Raw genomic sequence first — 27,375 nt, 5'->3', positions numbered from 1 at the left:
CTGGCAGAGGAGCAGAAGAGTCACTTTGATTTCACTTTTCTTCTAAAATATATGAATATATCAAAACGAGAGGCATAGACTTTCCTTTGTCCTCTTTGTATTTTCCATGCATTTAGATAAACTTTTTCTGTTTTGTTTTATCCTGTAAGAACGTGAAAATTTCCATGATTGTAGAGCAAAGCATGGAGGTGTGAAGGACACAGTAACTGAACACAGATGAGAAAGACGTGAGCACTTCTAACCCATCATCTTAGGCTTCACAATCTTTGTCACTTGGGGCTGTTGCCAGGGAAGTTGAACAGAGAATATGGCTCACAAAGTGAAGCCCATCACAGTGGACAATGGCTCCAGGCAGCAGACCAAAAATATGCTAGAAACCAGATGGAGGAGATGGGAAAAGTAGTATCAATACTTAGGCTCACTGTATAAAGAGGAGCAAAGACTGGATAAGGAACCTATTCACATTACCCCAGACCTCTTTGTACAGCCAGATGTTAAATCAGGAAGCTGAGACTCCCCTGGTCTGCTGACAGTGCCAACCCATTTTAGCAAAGACATCACAACAGATGAACAAAAACTGAGCTGAGCTTGAAGGAACTGTGAAAACAACCAACAGAGGCAGCAAAGCCGCTGTTTGACCAGCAGACTGTTTTCTAAGACACATGGTATCACCAGGATTAGTATTAGAAGGTTTAACTTTAAATTAGAAAGAAAAAAAACCCCAAACCCCAGAACCCCTTATTCTGTCCTCTCTCTCCACACAGTGTTAACAGAAGATAGAACAGGGTGACTGCATTGTTAGATTTTTAACACTATGGAAACAATGGAAAAGGATCTTAAATAACCTTACAGTTAGACTACAGCTGCTGGGATCTCACATTTTCTTCCCTGACTGGCAGATATTTGACAGCAGCTTCTGTGCGCAGGCAATAAAAGAAAGCTGGGTAAGTAGGCAGATAATGTATTTAAAGCCCCTTCCCATCAAATAGCAATTTCCAAAAGGGTTTAAAAAAAGCTTATTTATCAATCTCATCGTATTTTGAAAGTATATTTCATGACACTGAATTTACTCTTTTCTACCTTGTAAGAATTTTAGAAGAAATAAATCTTTCAAGGAAGAACTGATAAATAGGTAAGTCATAAATGAATGTTATACAAAAATGTAAACCAGCTAACCGAAGGTGGCAAGTAGAATGCTTCCTCCATTTACATTTCTCTTCTGTATTTGTTACTATCACATGTAAGAGCCAAGTTGACTCAATTTCCTTGTGCTTACTCCCAAGACATCCTTCCTTCACCAGCCTGCAGGGCAGGCAACTATCACATCTCAAACCCTCACCTCCAGGCCTGAGTACTTTTGTTGGTAATTGCTGTGTGTTTGACATGCACGATGCTTCTAGCAGCAAGCAGCTCTGAGTAATTTTCTAACACTAGCAAATACAGGCATAGAATACACACCTGTGGAAAGAAAATGAACAGCTAAATAAGACAGTGTAAAAACTCACTGTCGGTAGCAATTAGATACAAAGAGAGGTGGAAAATCCAGAGTTATTGTTCCATGCATTAGCTCTAGAGCTAAAAATAAGTATCCCCAAAAGGGCCCACTTGCAGCAAGAAAGTCAGAGAATGCTACTTTTGATGGACTACAAAAACTAGAAGCAGGTAAGACTGTTTACCAGCAAAAAGTTTTAATAGCAGAACTTTGAAAAGAAAATATTAAGTATTTATTTTGTGAATGTTGATGGTCTGTGTGTATTGCTCCCTCTAGTGTAAAAATACAAAATCACAATCAGAAAACATTGAAAAAATCAAGTTCGGTTAACAGATACAAACTTTTGTAGGTTCTGTTTTTTAGTCATTCTCTACCAGTACTTTTTCCTAAATATTTATGATTTCTCACATTTTAACACAAGAGATAACAGATTTTAACTTCAGTTTCAGCTTCTGATTCAGGTTTCTCACACTTTATTAGCAGGAAATGATTATACCAGAATGGAGTAGTACATATACAAATCTACACCCTGTATTTACTGCTGTAACACTCCCCAAGAAATCAGCAAGATATGGTGTTGCCCTCTTTTTTTTTCCTTCACTAAAATAGTAATTTCAACTCCATGATTGTTTAACAGTTATTAATGGTGTCATAGAAGAGCTTGGTCTAAAAATGCAGAGCAGCACATTCCAATATGAATGTATTCATCCTACTTGTACCTGTTTAGGGCCTAGAATTTGGAAATAAAGCACTTCTGGAGCTTGTATTTCCTTTCCCAAGTAGGTATGAAATCCCTTAAAAACACACAGATCACACCAAAACCTGACAACTTTGAGAAATTATTTTAGACTTTAACCCAATCTGAAGAGATCTGGCACAAGACAGTATGGCAACAGCCATAGCCACTGCTGCAACCTCCTCTCAGACAGCATCTGGGAGGACTTCCTGGGACAGTTAATATCACATGCACAAAAAACCACCACAGCCATTCACGCCAATTTCATCAAACAAAATGGTTTGTTAGGATGCTTAACACATTTCTTTTAAAGTAAAGTTTTCCAGTTCAGAATTCTTTAAAGTGCACAGACACCTGTAAGATCAAGGCAGCGTATTCACCTTCTTCCAAGAACTGATGGAGCTGTCCCTACAGATAAAAGCCAGAAAACAAAACTTGGAAGTCTGAGCAACATTGAAACCAAAGCTTGTCCTGAGACTTGATTAAACAACCTGTTACAGAGTAATATAATTAATGTTCTCCTCTTGTTTTCAAAAAAGGAGATATTTTTTCCCTCTCCTGTTGCTACTGTCAGAAGCAGCCGAGAACTTGGGAAGCCTTCTAAAGGATCATTTTGCAACTGCGTGTACACTTTTTAACTGGGACTTTGTACTTGAGAGGTATCAAAATTCTCATCATACAAATACCAAATTATCTTCTTCCAACTCCTACTGTAACTGCAATTTTAGCTTTGTTAAGGCCTGACGGATCCAAAAAACCCCATTTTCTCTGCCTGCCAGAATGAGGCTGTGAATCATTATCCAGTTTCACACACCAAATTTGAGTATATTTGGTGGAACAAGCCTGAAATAAAGTATGATGCAGGCTGTTTATTTTTGAAGACTTTTAACAGGCAGTCCTAACAGATGACAAGTGGTTCTATTGTCTCAGTATCACACAAATTAAGCTCCATTCCCTTCAAAGATGAGCATGGTTATTTGGCAGATCCTTGCAGTCATTACACAGAAGTTCTATTTAAGGCAAACCACAAAGCTAATTTTATTTTTCTACCTGAGGTGGCTGTTGCTTCCATCACAGCAGCGTGCCCCAGTGACAGTCCTTACAGGATACCTGCCATCACTACTCCCCTAAAGCTATGCTTACTGTCAAGACTGTGAAAACTATTTGCTTGATCATTTGTGAAATGTATCCAACTAATCTGTGATACAATATCCTCCAATTATTAGAGGAGTCCATTATAGGCAACTGGTCTCAGCTAGTGCAGCTAGCTAGAATACCTACCATGAAGAGGGCTCAGCAAGGACGATACTGCATGCCACAGCAAGAAAACAATCAGGCTCTTCAACTAGTGCCTCTGTACCAGCTCATTCATGGAGTAAGAAAATGGGCACTACAGCAAAATCTCAGGGGCTAAATTCAGGACAAAATTAACAGTTGAGAAAGAAATTTTATTTCAAGCTTCTAAGGGGGTATTACAAACAATAGAGAATAAAAACATTAAAAACTATTTAAAAAGTAATTGTCCCTTTAAAATAAAGATTCAAGCAGGTTTAACAATGAAGTATGCTATTCAATGAAGTTTTAAAAAAAGATTTAAAAAGTATTGGTTTTGCTGTATTTGCTAATCCTTTATAAAAAAGCTGGGCATAAATACTTCGTGCATTCATATGCATTATTTGGTGTTTCATATTATATTCCTTGGTACAGTATTTAAGATAATCACTGCAAAAGAGTTCAAACACAGTGCATTTATAAATAATGGAGTCATTATAAATCACATTGCAAACATACCTTGCCATTTTCATTGTTACAAATTCAGTATCTCAGTGAAGGTAGGAATAAAGTAGCTACAACAATCAATATCTTGACTTTATTTTTTTTCTTTTTAATATAAAAATGCAGTTCTGGAAACCCACCCTCCTTCTTCCCCCTGCCCAAACATAATGCTTTACTTCTTAAAAATAAAAATAAAGTACTAATTCTATATACATCACATGTACCATACAAAAATGTATCCAAAGTTTCTATTGCTACCAAAGTGTTCTAAATTAAAAGTTACATAAATCCCCTCATTGGAAACAAAAGATTACAAGTTACCAAAAAAACCAAATTACACACAAACCATCAAGTTTTTATACAATTTCCAATACATTTTTCTCCCAAAGCAAGTTGTCTTCTCATGTGCCTGTATAAAAATGCATATCAATATATTTGTCAATTTTATTTTTCATTATAAAGCAAATTAATACATTTTCTACAATAAATAAAACACAGGGAGGCACACATATCAACAAAATTAAATCAATGGGAGATAAATGGGATACGGTTTTGAAAGAAATAATGTGCTTGCAGGCTTTAAGCCAGGTTTGTTTAAAACAAAAACAATCTTAAGTTATTTTGGGCAACAATGGAGTGTTTTTGGTGATTTGCAAGTGATGTACATAGTATAATTTTCTTCTTGATGTCTTTCTCACAAAGTACCCTCCAAAATAATGCAACTTCCTTTCTTAAAATACATATTTGTAATTGTAAATTTACATCAATCTTAAATACGTGGTACTTTGTGCAAAGAGCAACAATTTACACAGACATTCAGAAGTCTTTTTCAGAAGCTACAGACCAAGGAAGAAATGATACAAAGCAGCACCATATTGTATATGATTTAGGCAAACATATATTTGATGCCATTTTGATATTAGGCTTGAAGATCCACTAAACACCTTCAGCTGGAAGATAGTGCTTAGGTAACTTAACCTCAGAAAGAAAGTAAGAAAGAAAAAAAAGGTAAAAAGCACAGAAACAAAAAACAACTCCCTCCCCAGCAAAATTAAAAAAGGAATTAAAGAGCTACTTCTAAAATCAGAATAAGTTAAGTGTTGAATATACATTTATGTACAATTATGAACACTATGAACAAGACATTTTAACAGGTTTAGTGGAAAATCCTCCAAACTACAACACGATAAAATCATTAATCAATATGGCAATGGTGATTTCGGAGATTTGCTCAACTATTTCAAGTTTGCAGAACTCAGCCACTGAATCAACAATTAAGGGGTTGTATCTTCAATACATTCTTTTAGACAAAGAGGTTCATTAGTAGAGTTCAAGTCTGTGTGGTACTTTTTATGCCTTGGTAAAAATCTCTGTTAGTCAATATCACTGAAGTCACTGACTGGTTCTCCATGGACTCTACTCAGGTGATTCATAGCACGATCAAAAGCAATTCTTACTGCTTTTCGTATGCTTGAGTTACGTCCTTCCATCATTTTTAACTTGTCTATGGTCTCATCTATCCCAAGGGGAACCATTTTGGATTTGGGAAGCCACTGCCTGTAAGAAAGGATAAAATAAGTATGTTAAATATGGAGTAAAATAAAAAAAAATTATCCAGAAATGTCAGGGCTGCTATATTGCATTTTTCCTATCACAGATCAGCTTTTACCATCTTCAGTAAAGTTATAAAATTCCTTTTAAAATAGTACTTGCCTTAAGTATTTTAAGAACACGAGATATTAAGCCTCTAAGAAAACAGTCCAATGATACTTAATGATTGGTATTAAGTATGAACTGAAAAAATAAAGCCCGAAATACTGATACAGTTTCGTTTAAGTACAGGCAGAAGGACTAACAATGAACAAGGCTCAAGACTCACTTGACACAGTATTGTTTATGTCCATTCTGTCACTTCCATTATTACCAGGAATTTGCAGATAGTGAACTTTTGTCTGTTTGCCTTAAGACATCTCAGTTTGGTCTTTATAGTGAAAGCTAAACTGTCACGGAAGTTCTGCTTCGTATGCTTTTACCCTGCATTAAGAAATCCCACTAACTCAGTATTCAGAGTACTCTTCTGGTTTAAGCTCTGTGAAAGTCACTAATTACTGGGCATAGAGAAGTGATAATGAAAAAAGCTCTACACTTCATTCCTCTATAGTTAAAGGAAAAGCATTCTAAATATTTAATTAAAATGTATAAAGTAAATTCACTTCATTTCCATAAATGTTTATCTCAACCCTGTTTTCTTAAAGTTACAGTGAAGGAAAACAAAAATTAGGTAAACTAATAAGTAGCTATTAAAAGTATGTTACTGTAGGCTGCAATCCTAACCCATTCTGCAAATGGCAGAAGCAATGCTTCTGTTCAAAAACTTCAGCTTTGGAGTCCATTTGGAGCCGAAGCAACTGCAAATCAGACAGTAAAGTCTGATACAAAACATTTTATTCAAGGAGGTTGGGGTTTTTTTACCCAATAAAACTCTCTCTTGAAGTATTATTTTTTATTAAAGCACTCTAAACCACAACCCTATTGCACTGAGCACACACTGAAACCAAAATGACGTAAAGCGTTAGTACAAAGATACAGACAGCACAGTAAAGAACAGTAACATCAGCATGGTAAGTAACAGTCTAACCGTTTTAAGTTTTGCTACAGATTAGAGGGAAGTTTCAAAGAAGGTATTTTTAACAGAAAGCTTGGCAAATCCTCCAGATGCAGGCGTCAAAGAAGAAACAAATATGACTATTTGAAAAGGTAATCCACAGGTGATAGAAGCTGGTATCATGGACTGAAGATGACCCTGCAAGTGAATGAAAATTATACACGTGGGTTCAGGAGTAGGAGAGACAAAAAGTGAGGTAGTGATGACTGTCAAAATGGCTAAAATAATAAGAATAAAAGAACCATTACCAAAAACAGTAGTGGAGAGGAGGAGGCAAAAGGGGCTAGAAGAGTATTTAGCCTTTCCTGTCCATCTACGCAAAGTACTTGTTAGAGACAGCTTTGCATAGTATTTGCAAGACTTAGAACCACCTGTATATGGCAATGAACCAGAAAGGTTTAAGGTGCAGAGGACTCCCAAGATCAAGAAGCAATCACAGCAATTATTAAGGAAGTGACTAGGGAGAGCATGCATTAGACTTGTGATACCAGTAAGAGAAAAATGAGAAACTGAATACTGAGTATGTTTAAGTTTGTATGATATCCATGAACAAAGGCAGAAGTATGAAGGATCTCATGGAATACTGCACAGCTGAACAAGGAAGATCATGAAAAAGTACTAATTAATAAAGAAAAGAATTGATGAACAAGCCAAAGAACTGTGATTATGCCAAAGGACCTACGGGGACAGAAAAGAAAACATCAGTTCCAAATTTCAGGCACCAAGTTATTTAGGTGTTAAAGAGTACTGGGACAGAAAGAATCAGGGAAATGGCAGCATTACTAGACATATCATCAGCTAAAGAGGAAGATGATATCTGAAACTGTAAACAGATTCAAGATTAAAACTGAGATATAAAAAGATGTAAACTAGCTTGACTGTGTGGAAACCTGGAGAGAAGAGTGATGTTGTGGTTTAAGCTAAAACCAGGACAGAGATTAAGAACACAGGAAAGAAATACATGATTTGATGAAAGGAAGAAAAAAGACGTAGTAGATGAAAAGCTTCCATATCTGGAGGGGAAAAAACCTAAACCAACAAACGCAAACATACAATCAAAACCTGAAACAGCAGCAACGAAATAGGAAAGCTAGCATAAGAGAAAGAATATTTTATTATCTAAATTATCCCTTCAGGCTTCACACAGCATATTCTAGATACTGAAAGAAATAGAAAAAGGGAAGGTTTCATAAAAAAAAAAAAGTAAAAAGGGTTAAGAACTTCAAATGAGGGTGTTAATAAAGGACTTTAGAACTAGAGAGGTTAAAAATTCAAAGAAAATGCACTTGAGCATACTGGGGGGAAAAAAGGTGGTGTCACTTGGGAAGCAATAATGAAGGCTGATACATATGAATACTTTTACCTTTAAAAAACGATTTAGCCAAAGAAGCAATTTTATTGGGTCAGTAAGTGAAAACACCTTGTATATCAAACCAAAAGACTATTTAACAACTTATATTATTTTCTTCCAAAGTGACTATAAAAAGGTATCTTTCAGTAATGATATACCTTGGTCCAAGAAGAGACTCAAATATGAAATTTTAACATTACAGTTGATACTTCGATAGGAAAGATATCCATGGAAAGATAATGTCTCAATTCTTCTAGGCTAAAGGCACAGGCTTTTAAAATTCTAAGTCACTGCATGAAACAATACATTTCAGTAACATACCAACTTCTTTTATTGTCAAAAAATAGCACTAAGAATAGTTTCTCATCTGATTTGGTCTGCATTTGTTCTCCAATTTTCAGTACATCCAGAGGTGGCACTGGTATAGTAACACCGTTGTGATGGCCAGCAACACGAGGCATCTTAGGATCAATAATCTATGAAAGAGAATAAATGACAGTTCCTGTTTTTTTAAACTACATCATTTATTTTAACGAGATATTACAAATAATGGGAAAATAATCATAAGCTGAACAGCCACGGCATATAAATTGGCTTTGTTTTACACAACTTTTTGACATAAACTGAACAGGCATACTGGAGGCAGAGCAGTAGATTTAACTGAAAAACCTGTCTCTACAGCATTTTTCGCCCCTATCAGTTCTTCTTAAAGTCATTCTGAATTTAACTTAGTACAACTTTGCAAGCTGACAAGCAGGTTTCAGAATGAGGAAGTTGAACCAGGATTTTTAAAAGCCATAACTGGCCTCAAATTTGGGGGTTTGAATTTCAGATACCTTAAAGAAACAAGTTATGTTAAGATATAAATATTTGTGTCTACAAAATACAGCCCCACAAATGGAGCAAAACACTCTTAAAAAAGGGGCAAAAAACCTAAACCAGAAAAGAAGATATTTGAGGTCACTTCCAAATATCCTACATATGCAATTTAATGACTACATTTGCAGCAAAACATTGAATTACAGTCACAAATTCTTTCTAAACAAAGGTTAGGGGAGGGCGGAAGATGCCACTAACATTGAACTAATAGCCACACTAATGGAAAAACTCCTTTGTAGGCAGGTCACAGCATTATCAAGTGCTCAGCTTCCACCAAAGAGGAGCTATGTTACTTCATGCTTGTTCCACCCACCTCCTACTCTCTAAACTTCCATTTTTCAAATACCATCCAAACTGGCACCAGTCTTAAACCACAGTAAACTTATTATGGGAACTACATCAACAGAAAGCTAACGCTGTGGAGAGTTTGACTGAGGTTTAATTCCCCAATCAACACATCACACACTCAAGAGAAACACCAGTGCTGACATAAAGGAGTGGGCAGAAAAGGAGACCTTTAGTCATGATCAACTTAAATCTAACACTGAAGTGCTAACACCATTCAAAACACAATCAAAGCATCAAATTTTCAGCATCTGATCCAGAGTGTTTGAGTCACCCACTGAGAGCACTTGAGTTTAAGTGCTCTGAATCTCACCTCCGCAGGTTTTAACCTGACTCTGTACAATTACATTTCCTGATGTTCCCAGCACACGCACATTAAAAGTCGTAATTGTCCAGCCTATTAGAGAAATCAAGCCACAGTGTATGCACTGTTTCTATAACTCCAAGTGCCTGAAGCCAAACACTTATCAATATTTTCTCTGCAAACTTTAATATAAGTAGAACTCTCTATTTCTCCTAAAATAACATGGGCACAACTGCTTTCAGTTTCCAGTAGACATTCACAACTGGATACAGTAATTCAATTTATTCTGAATATAGCAAGCTTTCTGTTTTTTAATGAACTGCAGAATCAGAATATTTCTATACTCATTTTGCAACAGAAAGTATCTTGTAGCTCCAACATCAAGATGTCTGTCAAATGCTTATTCAGTACATACTTTAAAGCAATAATATATATTGCAGAAACAGAGACTACCAAGACACATGTGCTGGTTTTGGCCGGACTTGAGTTAATTTTCTTCATAGTAGCTGGTATGGGTCTCTGTTTTGGATCTGTACTGTAAACAGTGTTGATAACACAGGAATGTTTCTGTTGTTGCTGAGCAGCGCTTACACAGAACCAAGGCCTTTTCTGCTCCTCACACCGCCCCACCAGTGAGTAGGCTGGGGGTGCACAAGGAGCTGGGAGGGGACACAGTTGGGACAGCTGACCCCAACTGACCCAAGGGATATCCCACACCATATGGAGTCATGCTCAGCGTATAGAGCTGGGGGATGAAAAAGGAAGGGGGGAACATTGGGAGTGATGGCATTTGTCTTCCCAAGTAACCATTATATGTGATGGAGCGCTGCTGTCCTGGAGATGGCTGAATATCTGCCTGCCCATGGGAAGTGGTGAATAAATGCCTTGTTTTGTTTTACTTGTGCACACGGCTTTTGCTTTACCTGTTGAACTGCCTTTATCTCAACCCACGAGTTTTCTCGCTTCTACCCTTCCAATTCTCTTCACCATCCCAAGAACGAGTGCCTCTGTGGGACTTAGTTGCTGACTGGGGTTAAACCACGACAGGCATTACACATCTTCAAAAGATGGGTAGGGAAGTAATTATTGACTCAACATCTGATACTGCAGTAATTTTACAAATGATACACAGTTAAGAGGGCAGCATAATCCAACTTTATTCAACCTGAATGGGAATTCATCAATTGGCTTAAATTCACACACTAGTGTTTCCAGACCAGAAATAGTATCACTAGTGTACGGATGGGAAGCTGTGTACTTACCAGAGCTGGGTAAGAGGGATATCCACTGCATTTGGCCCATACTACTTTGAGAGGCTCAAGAACAGATGTTGCAGCATCAGTTGAAATCCACATACTGCTATGCCCAACTTCTAAGAACAAATAATAATTAAATATTAAAATGTTAAAGAATGCAACCTCAGACCAATCTTCTGCACTTGTTTTCTCAACAGTGCCTCATGATCATTAGAATCCAAATATCAACACCACTTTTCATGCATATATAAAATAGCAATAAAAAGCAGACAACATTCAAAATAGCTCTTTAAATGATACTAATAAGAACTAAGTATTCAGACACTTCTGGAAACAGCCTATCATAAACCACCTTAATTCTCAAAAAGCAAATGTTCACCAAATTCTAGTAACTCTTTCCCTTTGAAAAAAGCTCAAAAGAAAACATAAAGTTGTGGTACTTCAAATAAGCAGTGTCTTTTGAAACTACAATGACAATCCTGTCAAAGCTGTGATGGTATTGAAGATGCATGGTATGCTTCCAAAGTGTTGGATACCATAATAGGACTAGCACCTGATAACTTAGAATGCCTGTCTTGTATACATTTCTGTTCTTATGCAGAAGTTCTATTCTGCATTTTAATTTTTATTTATTTATTTATATTTAATTGGCCTTCTTGGTCTCTCTGCCCAGCCCTTCCTGCAAAAAAGTGAAAAAGACTAACAGGGTGGTATGGAAGTAGCTGCTGGTTTCTTCCTTCTCAGGAGGCAACAGAAAACTGAGTTTATGTTACTTCTCGCTTCTATCACAATTCTCCATTTTCTTCTCTGTTGTCACCACTGGACTGAAGCATGAGACAGGTTAAAGACTTTCAGTCAACCAGAACTGCGATTGGCCCCCTGTACTCATAATGATATAGTCAAGAGAATGGGTGGAAGACAGCAAGTTATCCTCTCAAGATGGAACTGGGAGTGGAAAAAGTAGGAAGGCGGCACTGGAAGTTCACAGGCTGTGAAGATGAGGTGGCACTTCTTGTATGTGGAAACGTGGCACTGAGATACAGTTCAAAGGTGGCAGCCGTGCTTCTTTTTAGCAATCAGGCAATACTTGGTAGAAGTAGCTCTCTACTTGCCGATTTATTCCTCAATTCTTCCCAATCTGCTCCCATTTAAAATGTGCAATGCTCATTTATAATGAAATGTGGCATGCAGATGTAACTTCTGTCTCAACATCACAAAAGTAGTACAGGAAAAAAGTGGTTTCAGACCTTCTAAGAGTAGAAATAGGAAGGGAAAGACGATTTAGGTGTTGACAGAAAAAAGAAAGAGGTCAGTCATTCCCCACAATATATTCTAGGGCAATTTTCAGCCACAGGCTAAATTAATTCAATTACAATTTATTTTTAATCTATAATGGTGTGTTGGTTTTGGCTGGGATAGAGTTAATTTTCTTCACAGTAGCTAGTATGGGACTGTTGTGGATTTGTGCTGAAAAAATAATGCTGTTGAATGTCATTTGCTCCTCCTTATAGGTGCCTATGGAACGTATCTGAGAACAGAATTAAGAGAGATCAAGGAGAATTCTGAAAAAATGGATACAGGAATTCTAAGTGGAAAGTGTTAAATGTAAGAATACCCAGGGCAGAAAGTGGAAAAGGTAAAGTCCTGTGTAAGAGATTACCATAAAGATAATAAAGATCCTAAACCTGATAGTAATGAAGCAGTAACTGAAAACAAATTAGCTACAAGAAAGAAAACCAAAACAAATCACACAGGGTGGAAAGAACAGACTAAGGCAAACAAAGAGTCAGACAAAACCACTGGAAACACGGAAGAATCCTTGAACAAGGAACACCTGGTGTGAGGGGAGAAGAGTTGTAAGGTCAGAAACTAAAGTCAGGCCTGCTAGACACTGCAAGGCTGATGCCTAACTTCTGTGTGGGAGCACTGCATTACACAGTTCTACTTACGGAAGAGATGACCTACTTAAATCCTATAATGAAATTAAAATACTGAAGAGGTGGAAAACATATCAACAGAACGTAGTTATTTCCCTAAAACATGGTAACTTACTATCCTCTACATTCCTAGAAATTTACACTTCTTTCCAATTTCAAATTTTTCCTGAATCAAAGCAGACCAGGTCCTACCTGTCTATCAACATGCTTATGCAGAACAATAGCTGAAGACTAAACCCCAAACCAAACAGCCCAACAAAGAAAAATATTGACAGAACCACAAACACTACTTCAGGTAAAATTTTGCTTGTAGTACTAAAGGAGCTTGATCACTTTACGTACCACTTATTAATAAAAAAATAAAAAATCATAATAATAAAAAAAATCAGGTACTGCTTTCAAAATCTTTAAAGAGTCAAAAGCAGAAACTAGTAATTTCTGCAATGCTATCAACACCACTTTCAGAACACTCAATGTATTCCAGCAGCAAAAATAAGAATGCTAGAACCTGTCAAATAAATGGACAAAATTATTGTTACACAGTATTATGAAGAAGACAATTATTTATAGTTACCAGCTGCAATTCTTGCTGCTTTGGCATAGTTTCCATTTTCAATGCATGATATTAATTCACTTCGGTCTTCCAGTGTGTGCCTTCGTATAAGTGCAGGTTTACCTTTACCACACTTTGGTAGGCTGAAACTACAAAAGTATTAATATTAAAACCATTACTTGATAATTAACATGGTTCACTATAAATTGAGACTTTGAAGAAGCATTTAAAATTCATCAGTACACAGCAAAATCAGAGCAGCAAGCTCTAACAAATCTTATGTAACAAAACCAGCATAAAAACCACAATCCCAGATTATTTTCATGCACAGAATTGCCTGGTTATTGGCAAAAGACAAACAGTATGCAACTGCACCTCAACTGCTGTACAGGTTATACATGCACAAATAAGAGAAGCTGTTTTGTCTCCAGTGTTAGAGTGGATACTGGCCAAATGAAAACATGTTCCCTCTCCTCAGAGCTAACAATTCAGGATATAGGAAACACGATTATTTTCTCTTTCATTTTTCACTACAAGTCTTTCGATTGTGGAATATCTATATATAAAATAGGAAATGTTATCTGCACACTTGAGTTTTCTCTAAGACATCACAGAATCTGAACAAAATTATTCTACATCAAATCCTCATTATACTTCATTTATAAGAGACAGAACATTAAACCTGCTTCGTTTCTGAAAGCCTGTTTAACATGACTGTTTTAACAGCTTTAAACAGTTTGACACCAGTCTTGAACACATGAATAAAACCTTCCCTTCCCCAACCCACATCAGACTGATCCTGTACTCCTGTTATGTCCCATCCTCATAGCCCAGGGACTGGAGACCGCTACCTTTCACGCAGAGATCAGCGTGTTTTTGGAAGATACAGGTATCACCATTGGTGATGGAGAAAAATTTCCATCAACGGTGGCAGAGGTGACCATTTTGACAGTCCTATTCTTTAGCAACAGACTTGACAAAGAGAAGGTCAATAGTTGGTACATGGGTACTATCATCACTGCAGTAACTAGCCAGTATTCCAAACCAGGGACTGATAATCTGCAGTTCCACAGCTACTGAATTTACCTTCCCTGCATACAAGGCTCTGCTTTGGAAATTGCTTCTCCCCTCCCCTCACTGAAATAAACACATCTATTTTCAGTGATTGGGATTAGGAAGGTAATTAAAACAAGATACTGTATGCACAAACGTATATGTATCTATAGAGAGCAAGAGAAGCATGATCAAGTATAAAGTGTAACTGCCTGAATCTGCAGTAATAACAAAGGAATACCAGTAATCCTGAAAGGTGTCTCAGATTTGACACACAACTGAGAAAATGGTAATGTACTCTTTTTTCTAAACTCTAAGGAAATTTCCAGTGTGGGTCACAAGCCGTATAGAAAACTGGTATTTCCAGTCTCAAATCGTATTTCGGATTTACAGTTTTACCTTGAGTTACACAAAAGACTGTTACTAGATGAAATACTAGATTCTGATGCACAGCGGCGACGAGGTTCAACTTTTCTTCCAGGAGTATCATCTAATGCTCTCTCTTTACTTCCATCTCCAAAACCATTTGACAGACCTACAGTATAACACAAAAATAAACTGCATCAAACTTGAAACCACACCATTTTCATCAAAATTTTTTGTATTAACGCAATGCATCATTATTATTATGTACTTCAAGAATTCTGATGTGAAGAAAGAACATAAGCATTCACCAAATATTTCATTTCAGAACACAGTGTTATAAATATGAGGTTCCTGTAATCCAGATTTTAAAGACAGAATGTAAATAGGTAACATTAAGAAAAGTGAAGATCATACTATGTGAAATGCCAAACTGAGTATCAAATCAGTCTCTGTATGTCATGTTTCCAACTACTGAGACAGGCTGCAGAAGCTGGGTAGAAAAAAAAAACCCAAAACCCAAGGGAAAAAAAAAAGTTACAAACCAGCCAGATTTACCAAGTCAAGACAAGACTCATCTGAATACAGTGCTACAACCATAAGTCAAGAAATACTGAAAATCCATTTCAAGCACCGGAAGTAAAGAGTGGTAGGGATTCCCTCCTGATGCTATCTAGTTCTTCCTGGAAGTCCTTTGGTTTTTGCAAGTTCAGACTGATCTTATGCCTTTTTCCTGTGATTAACAACCACTAATACGCACATTTTTATTTTTGACTATCCTTCCCCTGGCACAAGATTAGGTACATCCAAGGCTATTGTATTTTGGTTTTATAATTGTAATGAAAACATTAAAATAAGACTTTCATAATTACAAGATAATGATTTGACAGGCTGCCACCAATCCTGCTCTGGTTTTGCTAACTCGCAAACAGTAAAGTTCTTAAGCCATTTTCCACATTTGATTAAAAAGACAAATGAACAGGTTTAAGATCACTTTCTGAAGACCTTCCCGGGAGATGTGAGAGAATTATTTAAAAAAAAAAAAAAAAATAAATAAAATCTTCAACAGAGACTTGAAAGTATTAACAGACATTAACTGGATAAAGGCAATGGCACTAGCCTGCAATCAGCTACTGCAAGCTACAGACTGCTAAGAGAACAAAATTTTGACATGAATTCTCAGCACACTTGTTCCCTTACAATTAAGTTTTTACTTAAGGCTGTGACCAGCAGCATGCTTCTAATACTGGAAGAAAGAGTGACCCATCCCAGACATCCTATTATCAGAGTCTGAAAGGTCATCATGATCGTTGTTTATTCAGACAGTCAAATAAGCTTATGTAACTTCACGTGCCTCTCCAAAGGGCATTATACTGTAAGACAATCATGGCAGAACTCCCTTTATTAAGCTCTAACTCTTCCAGTCTGTTTGCTAGGAAGCCCTCTGCAAAGAACACTAACAACTAAGGGACTTGAGCTTAGCAAGTTACTTTGTATGATCTAGTTGTATATCAAGTCATTTCCATACAGTGATTCAAGGCATTTCTTCCTCCACTCCCAGGAGACTTCCCATTTGGATTATGAACACAATATTAAATATTTAAGAGAAAAGGGAGAAGTTATTCAACAGTCTGACAGATTTACAGAGAAGCATTCTCTTTTATTGTCATTTAGCTGACATTGTAGAAAATCCATTTGAGAGTGTCTATTTTGTAACTCCTGTATTTGCTTTTCATTTCCTATACAAGAAAGAAAATGATAAAGCTAGCATTGTCTTGAGTGTTCAAGCCTCAAACTTCATGGTACTGATTAATCTTGTTCTCATTCTCAGCAAGTCAGTACAAATAGCTGGAGATTAAGGAGGAGTTCAGTCCTACACTATGTTGAAAGACCTGTCAGAAGAGATTTTGCTTTATGAGAAAGCTTAAATTCCCCTAAAAACTATCGCAGTACACTTCACATAGCGTCTAAAATGAAAAGCTGAAAAAACATTCTGCTCAGATAAAAAGAAATCTCTTGGGTCTCTGCAAATAACTATTTCTTACTCTCAGATAGCCTGTCAGACCTATTTTTCAAGTGAGGTGTAGAAACTGTTCTGTTTTCAGCCTGCCGCAAGCCAGAGACACATTACTCAAGTTTCCATTCAGGCATCTAGCTAATATAAATCAGCTATCAGCAAAAACAAGTTAGATGACAGTTTAAATTTTAAAGACAGATGAAGTAATTACTGCTACGAGAACCAGAGCACAGTGCACATTCCCAAAGGACTGAGCAAGTAGAAATACCTGTTCATTCTTGTGAGAGTACGTATAAAATGTTTAAACATAGGTATGCCAAATATGACATGGCTACATGTCTCTATGTACACTGTTGCTGTATGTATACCCAGGAGAAAATAAATAAATAAACAAACCCTAAGGACTACCTTCACAATTTGATTGCTTCCATCAGTTTATGATTATGTTGCTGCTGAAATGGACATTTTGGCACACTCAGACCCTTGCAATGGTTTCTTCTCATGACCACCATGTCGGTACCAAGAAATACATATTCATGGTAATGAACCAGTTTTCAGTGATGCACTGGGCAAAGCAACCATGTGGTTCCCAGACTGCTGATGTTGAGGAACAAGGAATGCAACAGAAACATGCAGCCATAGCAATCAAGACACTACTCTCCAGTGGTAGTCCAGTCTTATACTAGTTTAAACATAACTTACAAGTGTAATGACTCATTTCATTCTCTAATGTAGGAATTTACGATTACAGTAAGCGAAGTTTTTTTTCAGTCTGTAGAATGGTTACTAACAGTGGTGTCCTGGTTTCGGCTGGGATAGTTAATTTTCTCCCCAGTAGCTAGTACAGTGCCATGTTTTGGATTTAGTATAGGAAGAATGTTTATTACACACCAGTGTTTTAGCTGTTACCAAGTAGTGCTTACCCTGAATCAAGACTTTTGCATCTCTCATGCTCTGCCAGTGAGGAGGGGCACAAGAAGCCTGGAGGGAGCAGAGACAGGACACCTGACCCAAACTAGCCAAAGGAGTATTCCATACCACAGCACATCATGCTTACTATATGAACTGGTGAGAGTTAGCTGGGAGCCATGGATAGCTGCATGGGGACAGGCTGGCATCAGTCAATGGGGTGGCAGACAATTGTATTGTGCATCGCTTGACTTTCTTGGGTTTTATTCCTCGCTCTCTGTCATCTCCCCTTTCATACAATTATTATTATATTTTACTTAATTTCAACTATTAAACTTTTCTTATCTCAGCACACAAGTTTTATTTTTTTCTGATTCTCCTCCATATCCCACAGGGGGAGAAAAGTGAGCCAGTGGCTGTGTGGTACTTACGTTGCCAACTGCAGTTAAACCATGATAAGTGGGGTTAAAAATCCCCAAATTTTCTGACAAATAAGGAATATTAAAATGTAAAAGGATTTAGAGCTGCTCAGACACGTTTCTCTCTTGCTTGTGGAAGTACGAAAACCAAAGAACATGCAGGCTTATCAGCAGGAGTAATTTTCCTCAGTAGCAAGCCCCGAATGACATGAGCTTATGCAATCCATGAGACTCATGTTTATACAGTCCACTTTCCAGAAATTATAAGCAACAGGCATTATTTTAGGAAAGGAAGACCTCAATGCTTATTTTAAGGAAAACACACTCATGTCTAGTCACAGATGCAGCAGCTGCCAAGCAACAAGGCAATGAAACAGAAGTTTTATGTTATCACCAATGTGCAAAAAACAAAACAAAACCACCCCAAAACCCCAGATATACTACATTTATATACTATAACTGGGAATTTAGTTTTTTTATATCATTACAAAACTCCTTCTCCCATGAATCAAGAAACATACAATCTCCTGTAGCTACCAGAATAAATGAGATTAAAGAAGATTCCCATTTGCTTTAAGGAATTTGCAATTTATTTTCTCAAAGGTATTACTGTTAAGGTCAAATAAAGAAAATCTATAGGAGAAGTAACTCATCCTGCTTTTGCAGACTAGTAGCCTGGGTAAGCTTGCAACAAACCTCTGTGAGCCATTTCCATTTTCCAAAAGCTCATGAGTTTTAGATCAAATGAGCTTTCGCTACAGTCATGAGAGAAACTTTATTAAGCCACGTACTGAATTTCTTACACATACTCCAATACCCTTGATTGAGAACAACTTCCCTCAAAAAAAAGAATCCCAAACATCAACCTTTTTCATTATTTCAGCAAAGTCTGCTATCAATCTTAAATGCAGGGTTACGGTTACTGCCATTTCCAATCTTCGTCTCTAGACTTCAATTTACATAGAAAGTTTCCTGCCATGTCAATCATGGAATATAACACACATAACCATTTTAAAAATATAGAAACACTAACAAACCACTGTAAACTAAGGAAAAAAAAAAAAACCAAAAGTACACCAAAGATGCTCTGAAAATTCTATTTATCAGGGAAAGTTTCAACTTTTTCTCAACAGTAGCAGTTTGTTCTTAAACTACAAGTAAAACTTTCACAGACTACCTGCAGCAAACAAGTTAGTCTTGTTGTCCACAACGTATTAAAGGAAACAGGAAAAGAAAGAAAGGCAGCAGAAGTTCGGAAAAAATGACTGAGGAACAAAACTCAGGACAGTCCAAAGAGCAGCATGCTCCATGAAAACATAAAATGCTGCCACAGGATATAGACTTGTGTACTGCAGACTGTAACGGCATCTTGCACTTCTGCTGAAACAAAAACCAAAGAAGCGGAACTTGTGTAAAACTATTCTAAAGCAATTAAAACTTTATTATGGGTAGTTTGATGTAAAACTAAGTACAACCAAATGTCAGATGAAGTGCTGTGTTAAAAACACAGCTGAAGAGCTGAGAAGTAATGAAAACTCTTAAATAATTTCAACCACTACAAAAGTGGCAGCATTCAAAAACAACTGCACACAGCACACCAGCACTCATATAACACTGTTTAGGTTCATTTTTCCAAACAAGGACTAACCAAGTCCTGACTTGTGCACTTACCCAGCACCAGTAATGTTAGTCTTCATTAAAATATATATATAATTTATTAAAACTACATAAATGCACAAAAATAGTAAAACATTTTTTGTACACTTTACTTCTCCAAGGAAGATTAAACTGCTTTTTGGGGAAGGGAAGAGGATGGAGATGGAGCATTCTTGACTAATTTGCTCTCACAGAGCAAGTTCTGGGAGTAAGAACACTGGGACTTGTAAAAATCTGCGACCAATTTGTCACATATACTACAACATGTACAACTTTATAACTTACGGAAATGGGGCAATATATTGAATGAAGAGCATAGTTTCATATATGTCAAAGACTTCCTCCAACAGTGTTCATATTTTTTTGTTTTGTTTTAAGGATGGCTGGTGTCTCCAACATGATCCAAAATAATTACTTCAAATGTAATTGTCTTTCTGCGTTCCAAAATGATCACTTAATTGAATTCCACTCCATGTTGAGGATAACAGAAAATAATTAGGATCCAAAGAGATAAATACCCAGCATGATATTAGTTAATATGAGAACCTGGAAGACAGTGAAAAAGCCATTAAATCTCTCTGAAAGGAAACAGAGCTTTCAAATCAACAAGCCATCCTTTACAGCAGTGTCCAGAGACAGTGAGAATGACACAAGTGTTCCATGTATTCTAACACTAATACTCAGCAAAAGTTTCAAAAGGGGCAAAAGCCGATTAAGTTTCACTTTGATTCAGCCCTCTTTCTTGAAAAGGAGAATATATGCAAGTCATTGAAAGTATATAATACAACCTCCATGGGCATGATATGCATCAAGAACATGGTTTTGAAATGTATCTGAAAATCCCTCCAGTAAGAGTAAGGAGGAGGATGAACCTAATTTAAGAGGATTTATATATACAAGTATGCACAGACAGGATAAAGGAATACTTTAAGGTAATAAATAATCAGAAATAAATGTATTCTTAAATACGTAAACCTTGAAAATGGGCATACTGCAGCAATAGGAAGGCATCTGCAAAGTTTTTAGAAAGTGAACCTTAGCATAGCCCTATAAATGTCTACTTCCAACAGTAAATTCTGGAGTGCATTACGAATATTAGACACAAACCTTCTTTTCAGAATACACAGAAGAGTATCTGACCACATCAAAGTTTACAGTTCTTAAAACAGTCTTCAATATGCAGACAAAATGGGAGGCAGTTAGTCATAAAGTTTGGTGTGAAGAGTTCCCTTGGAAATAAAGCTTTTAAAGCCTGCTCAAAATCTGGTCATGGCCAAAGACGGCAAAGAAAACTCAGTGTGAGCCCACGATGTGGCACCTACACACTAAACAGCATCAGCTCTTAAGATGCTAAAAAGAGAAATTTCATCTTTGTTGGTTTAAGTGTCACATAATGAATATAGTTTGGTGGCTCACCAAATAGCTTGATATTTCAGAAGACTGCTTAAGAATTCATCCCGTAACTATCAATTTTCTTTGAAATCTGAGAATAAGAAGTGTCTCTGGATAGTGAGATGAGAGTCTGTTAAAACAGTTGAATCTGAATTGTACAACAGAAAGGAAAACTAATGAACATGTAATAGCTCCAGCTTCTACAAGATAAGGACAGTCCATTGCTCTGTGCACTCCAACAACAGGATCACTGTATTGCAGGACAATAGTTCAAGCCATTTTAAAACATAGAAGTGGGAGGCAACACTAGTGGAGGAGTTTGAAAATATTCCAGAAAAATATGAAGGGAAAAAAGTGCATACAAGCAGAAATATTTCTCAAAAAATCCCCACAAAAAATGTTTTACAACTTCCAGAGAGCATCAGCTGTTCAAGTGGTATAGAAAAGACTAATGACAGTAGTAGTATAGTAGAAAATGCCATTAAAAAGCGCAAGCACAAACCTGAGGAATTTAAAACTAGCTTTACAAACTGAATTCTTCAGTCAGCTCTAGTTTATATGATTTATGACATGTAAACCACACACAGGTGACTAAAATACAAGACTCACATGCCTGAACCACACACAGGTCAGTGGTGTTGTTGAGGATCCAAGCAATATAATTACTAAAGAATGTTAGTAATACTTAAGACCATTATTTCTAATTACCTTGTCAAAAACTGTTTTTCTAAACATTTTTTCTAAACCATGCAGTAATGCAAGCAGTAAAGATCCTTTAGAAAAAATACTTCTACATTTTCCATTTGAAGATGTCTATTTTCTCACCTACCAAAACCTGATACAAATTAAAAGAAAGAAAACGTAATGACTTATTAAAAACTTGAATCAGTAAAGATTGTTTTTGTTCTCAACTTATATAATGAAAAAGCATGGTAATTATCTATTACTGCATCAAAACCCTAGTGCCAAATAGTCTTTCAGAGCAGCCCAGCAGACCCTACAAACACAGGCTAATCCATTTCCCAAATGGAACTAACTTCTTTTTTTTTTTTTAGTTTCCACTGTATTTGTGAGAACACAGGTACTGGGCATGGTATCTGAAAGAAAAGGAAACAGATGGACAGCTGAACTTCAGAGCTCTTCCATATAAATACGTCCAACATTCCTACTTTATGAAAAAGGAAACAAATAATTTACCATTTATTTGCCTTTTACAGCTATTTAGAAAAATTGGTTTGTTATTTGTGCCTCATTCAAGGACAGGGAACGGAAACAGAAACTGAAGTTGCCAGCTGAAAGAAAGATTAAGGCAGAAATGTTTACCAGAGATCTGCCACTGTTGAGATGGCAGTCAGGACAGCACAGTAAACTGCAACTCTTTGAATCAGCAAGTTACTTCATGAAGTTACACAGCTGCATTTTTGACCAAATTTTCCAGACCCTTCATACCATGAGAGGTGTTTAATATGGGAAATGAAAACTTCAAGTAATTCAGTATAAAAGATCCAGTTCTCACTATAGCCATGGAACAGCCTCCTTCTATGATAGTTTGGACTGTGCTTGAGGAAATGTGCAATCTGAATCCTTTTAAGAGACTGTAACATCACACGAAATATTTATATCAGCCTAGCAAAAATTAATAGTGGTTACAATCCTATCTTCCTGAATTCAATGAAAGGCAAAACAAGATGTTCCACTGCTCATGCAGTCAACCTCCCAGTGCTTGAAGTGTTGCCAAATGAAGATAATCAAGGGCTGTTAAACACCAGCCCAGCTTTGCTACTTTTAGGCAGCACTGAACACAGTTAAAATAAGGCTGACTTCAATATTCACATCTTCATGGCTAATCAGGTGAATGTGTAAAAGTTTGTTTTTTTTCCTTCAGACCTAAAATACTTCTATCTACAACAAAAACAAGTCCTTACAACCTGCTTTCGTCTCCCTCTTTTTCCAATTACATGCTGTCAGAAAATAATTTCTGAGAGCTGTATTATTATAGCTTTGGAGGGAGGGGAAAAGGGAAAAGGGAAAAGAAAAGGAAGAAAAAAGCAAAAAAAGCAGGAAAGGAAAATGAAAGCAGGAAGAGTGTTACCACGTTAGGATAGCATGGCCTGATAGTCGATGTGGCAGCATGACCAATGAACGCTGTTTAGGTGGCAACAAAATAAAAGCAACTTTGTTTCAAGTATTTTACCTATTCTTTAGTAATACATGTTTTTCATATGGGACACCTTCTTAATGTGTATACTTCCTCTACGCAAACTGAAGAAACTACTATAATGGAAAACATAGAAGAAAGCTATTAAATTTCCCAAAATACTGGACTGCATGTATGATACAGTAAAAGAGTACATACTACTATAGTTACTCTTTATGGAGGACCTCCCTCTATGCATGTAACTACATAATCTATTCTCATCTACTCATAGCAGAACGAGCCCTATGTCACCTTCACTTCTGATTGCCAGGTTCAGTGCCTGAAGTTAGCGTTGGAGTCACTGGATCTTTCTTATGACCATCCACCTTTTAGATCTGCAGATGATTATGTGGGGGTTGTACTATATGACCTTTAAAGGTCCCTTCCAACCCAAACTCTTCTATGACGTTACAAACAAGGCAAACATAAGGGTGATTTGACCAACCCTGGTGCCTTACATACCAGATTAAAAGGGTCTTCATGACAGCTAAGCCTGTGAATTTGAAGGTAGGTCATCTATACTCAGTCCCAACGCCACGGCAAGTGTGTTAACTTATAAGCATAGCGTGGATCTCCGAATTCACTGCTTTTTTTAATACACTCAGTAAATCACACAGTTCTGTTTACCGTATGTACCACACAGAAAAATTAGTGATAAATGTCAGAGATGAAGCAAACAGGGGACTCTGACATTCTATTTTTTAGAAAGCCAAACCTCGGCCAAGAAATGAGCTAAGCATTCAAAAAAAACGGAATGCCAGAATACAGTAGGAGGCTCCACAATTCCTACAGATCAAGAAAAACAGAAGGGCGTCTAGAAATACATTGTTATTATTAAAGAAAACTGAGCTGTACTGATCTTAGAACACACAGCAATTGTAAGTTGGGTGCTAATAATTAATTACCTTAAAACCAGCCCAAAAGACAGTACTTCCAAAGGAAGGAACAGGTTTAATACCCAGCAAAAATTTCTAAAATACTGATGCATATTAAAACTTACGCATGCACATACTTCACAAGCATTGAAAAAGGACAAACCCTCCATTTATCTAGTACTTCACCCAGCTCCACCATTCTCAACTATGTTGCTCAAAATACCTCTATAGTAATAATATAAACTAAGAAATATGCAAAGGATTTTTAATGGTGAGGAAGTCAATACTATGGTTCTTTAGATGAAACAAAACCACAAGGAACCTTTATTCTCTTAGATGTCACTGCAAATGCTGACTGCTATAAAATAGCTTCCTTCCCCAACTTTCTGCCTTTCACACTGATTTTATTCCACATATATTACAAAAACCCTCTCCTATTTCTCAGATTTTCAGAAATTAAATTCGCAAAAAATTCAGTAGGGCTGCCAGAATTCCTGTCTGAAGCTTGAGTAGGCCAAATGCACATAAAGAAATGTAGCATTCACGTTTTTTCAACTTTCTCTCCTTAGTTTTATTTTTAGCAAGTGGTCAAAGTTTCTCAATGGCCTATCACCAAAAACAACAAAACAACCCTGTCAAAACCAAGCAAAAATGAACTAACATCCCTCCCCAGTAACTTTGGTAGTGTTCTCATCAAACTCCACTTTCTCAGCCTCTTTAGTATTTACAGGCTGCTGTACTGCCTGGTTTTATCTAACAACTCAGCAGTCAAGTTCCTGTAGTCCTTGTGTCTCTAACACTGACAAATTTAATTAGCCAGGAGTAATTCCTTTTAGGCCTTCATCATCTCCAATGCTTTGTCCATAAATACCTTAAAAGCTCTGTGTTTTCAAACTTCCTGAAGGCACACAGCTGACATTTTTGGACATCAGTAAGTTCTTAAGTAACTAAATTTCACATTAGATTTTACAGGAAATAAAAACCCCAAAACACACACAAAAAACTGGAACAGAAACAACAGTTTCTAGAATGCTGAACATATGAAGCCTGACTTCTAATCCGACTGCCCTGTACTCCAGAAAGACAAAGACTTATTAGAAATAAAGTATTGATGAATTAAAAAAAACCCATGTTCCACTTTATCCCAGACATAATCTCTATCCTTATCCCAGCAAATAGAATAAAGTAAAAGGGGTCATTATTACAATATTAGATCATATAAAATGCAACTGGAATTCATATACAGGTTACTTGCAGACAATTCTTAAGTGCTGTCAAACATTTTGTTGGGGTGAGGCAGAAACAAAGTCAGCCCAACACTTACTAAGAGATTTAATATGGGTTTGTTGTATACTTACAACTGCATGCACAATATATATTTAGAAATTATAAATCCATTCACTCCACACAAAAAATAGTGCATTTTACTGTATTAAATACTCTAATTCAGTGATTTTTGTGCTAAGTATTTGTTTACGTCTGTTTCAGTACCTTAAGAAAATCTGTGTAGCTGGAACCAAGAAGAACACTAAGTAAATGATGTTTCACTGAAATTTTCTGTTACAAAGTACCAGCACAGGAAATTTCATAAGTTTATGAAAGTGTGAAGTGACTGATAAAAACAAGAACAATATGAACATTTAATCTAACAATATGAACATTTAATCTGAACCTGATTTATGATTTTACAATGCTCAAAAGGTATCTTAAAACACTAATTTATTCCAGGAGTCTATCTTGCCTATACACAACTGACAGAGGCAAAATTTTAGATGGTTGATAAGATCTACTTTTTATCCATTAATCAGTTTTATTTTTCTCAGATGTAGTAATTGCACTGACCACTTTTCTGACAAAAAGGATTAATCTCTGTAACAAAAGAGCAGAGCAAATATACAATAGATATTTTGAAAAGGTCATTGAATTTGTTGCAGTTAAGATTTGGCATGACTGAACTTCAAGAATCATAGATCAATTTCTGATGTGACCAAAATTTCCTAAGTAAAACCAAGCTGTCTTCTTTTTGCAATCCTAGATACCATATAATGCAAAAGCAAAGTACAAACAAGCACAAAGTATGTATAGAAAATTTTTAAACACATCCCTCCACTACGCAGTTGTTTCCACATCACAAATACGGAGAAAGATGTGCTATACAAGTAAGTGATAATGTAGTAGAACACAAAACTAAGGTTACATTACACTACTGCTTCATATGTTTTAAGCAAAGATTCACATATAAAGGGAGGTTAAAGTGAACTGTTTTCTGTCCTCTAGAAGGTTAAGTCATGTTGTGCCACAGACCCCGATTTCTGGAGAAAAAAACCCAACCAAACAAAAACAAACCCCAACCCTCCTCCCCTCCCCCCCAAAATAAACCACCAAAACCAAACCCTAGGATTTCAATAACCAACTTACATATGGGACACCAGACTTACAAAGTAGTGTGCCAGTGGATCACATATGTTTATTTCTTGAAACTTAACTGGTGAGTACACCAACCTCAAATGTAATTCAGGAGGGTATAATAAAAGGCAGTCTATGAGAACAATGAAATATCAGACAAACTAGGCGTGGTTCTACTTCTCTAGGTAAGCTTTAGAGTCTTCCTTTGAAATTCTTCACATAAGATGACATGAGTGATATGAAAGGGCAAAACATTGAGGAGACTGAGTAAGGTGAGGGGAAAAAGCAACTAGGCATCCTTGAGTAATGGCAAAATCCCCACACTGGTTATGAATAGGTAAGGAAAAGATGTGACGCTGCAGCTCTTGACCACTTCAAAATTTCACTGCTCTGTCCCTTAAGCAAAATTCTTACTATTTTTTCCTATATCCAGTAGAACTGACGATACTTAGTATTCATACAAGTCAAAGAAAACCGCAACAATAATTCATTTTCAACTATAGTGACTGCTTATGAAGCTGCTAACTCACAAGAACACATCTAAGAAGCCCGAAGCATGCCTTTTTCCATCATGGTACTGCTTTGCAGCAAAAAGCTCTTGTCTTTTTTTTTACCAGCAGAATGAAACTAAATTTTTCTGAAAATAGCCAAATGGAAAAAAATATATTACTGTATACATAATCTGATTTATTTTTCTCACAGTACAGATGTCTGCATGAATTGACACCAGCTTGCATATGCAAAAGCAAAACAATTCAACTGGTTTTAAATCTTGGAAAGCGTCTGAGGTTTGT

General features: G+C 36.6%; 1 protein-coding gene across 1 annotated transcript in view; it reads right to left on the bottom strand.

Annotated features, from left to right (window-relative positions):
- Positions 1 to 3,657: 3,657 nt before the first annotated feature.
- BRD1 (bromodomain containing 1) overlaps positions 3,658 to 27,375 on the bottom strand; it is a gene marked incomplete at its 5' end in the record, with an annotated part of 42,653 nt that continues 18,935 nt past the window's right edge. The window contains 5 exons of the mRNA XM_010020362.1: positions 3,658 to 5,561; positions 8,342 to 8,496; positions 10,811 to 10,920; positions 13,316 to 13,443; positions 14,747 to 14,882. Of these exons, the coding sequence (XP_010018664.1) occupies positions 5,378 to 5,561; positions 8,342 to 8,496; positions 10,811 to 10,920; positions 13,316 to 13,443; positions 14,747 to 14,882 (713 nt within the window). The remainder of the gene's footprint in view (positions 5,562 to 8,341; positions 8,497 to 10,810; positions 10,921 to 13,315; positions 13,444 to 14,746; positions 14,883 to 27,375) is intronic.

Source organism: Nestor notabilis, unplaced genomic scaffold (assembly GCF_000696875.1).
Source record: "Nestor notabilis isolate BGI_N333 unplaced genomic scaffold, ASM69687v1 scaffold3208, whole genome shotgun sequence".
NCBI lineage: Eukaryota > Metazoa > Chordata > Aves > Psittaciformes > Psittacidae > Nestor > Nestor notabilis.
Note: the sequence above shows the minus strand (reverse complement) of the source record. Positions and strands in the feature narration are given on the sequence as shown.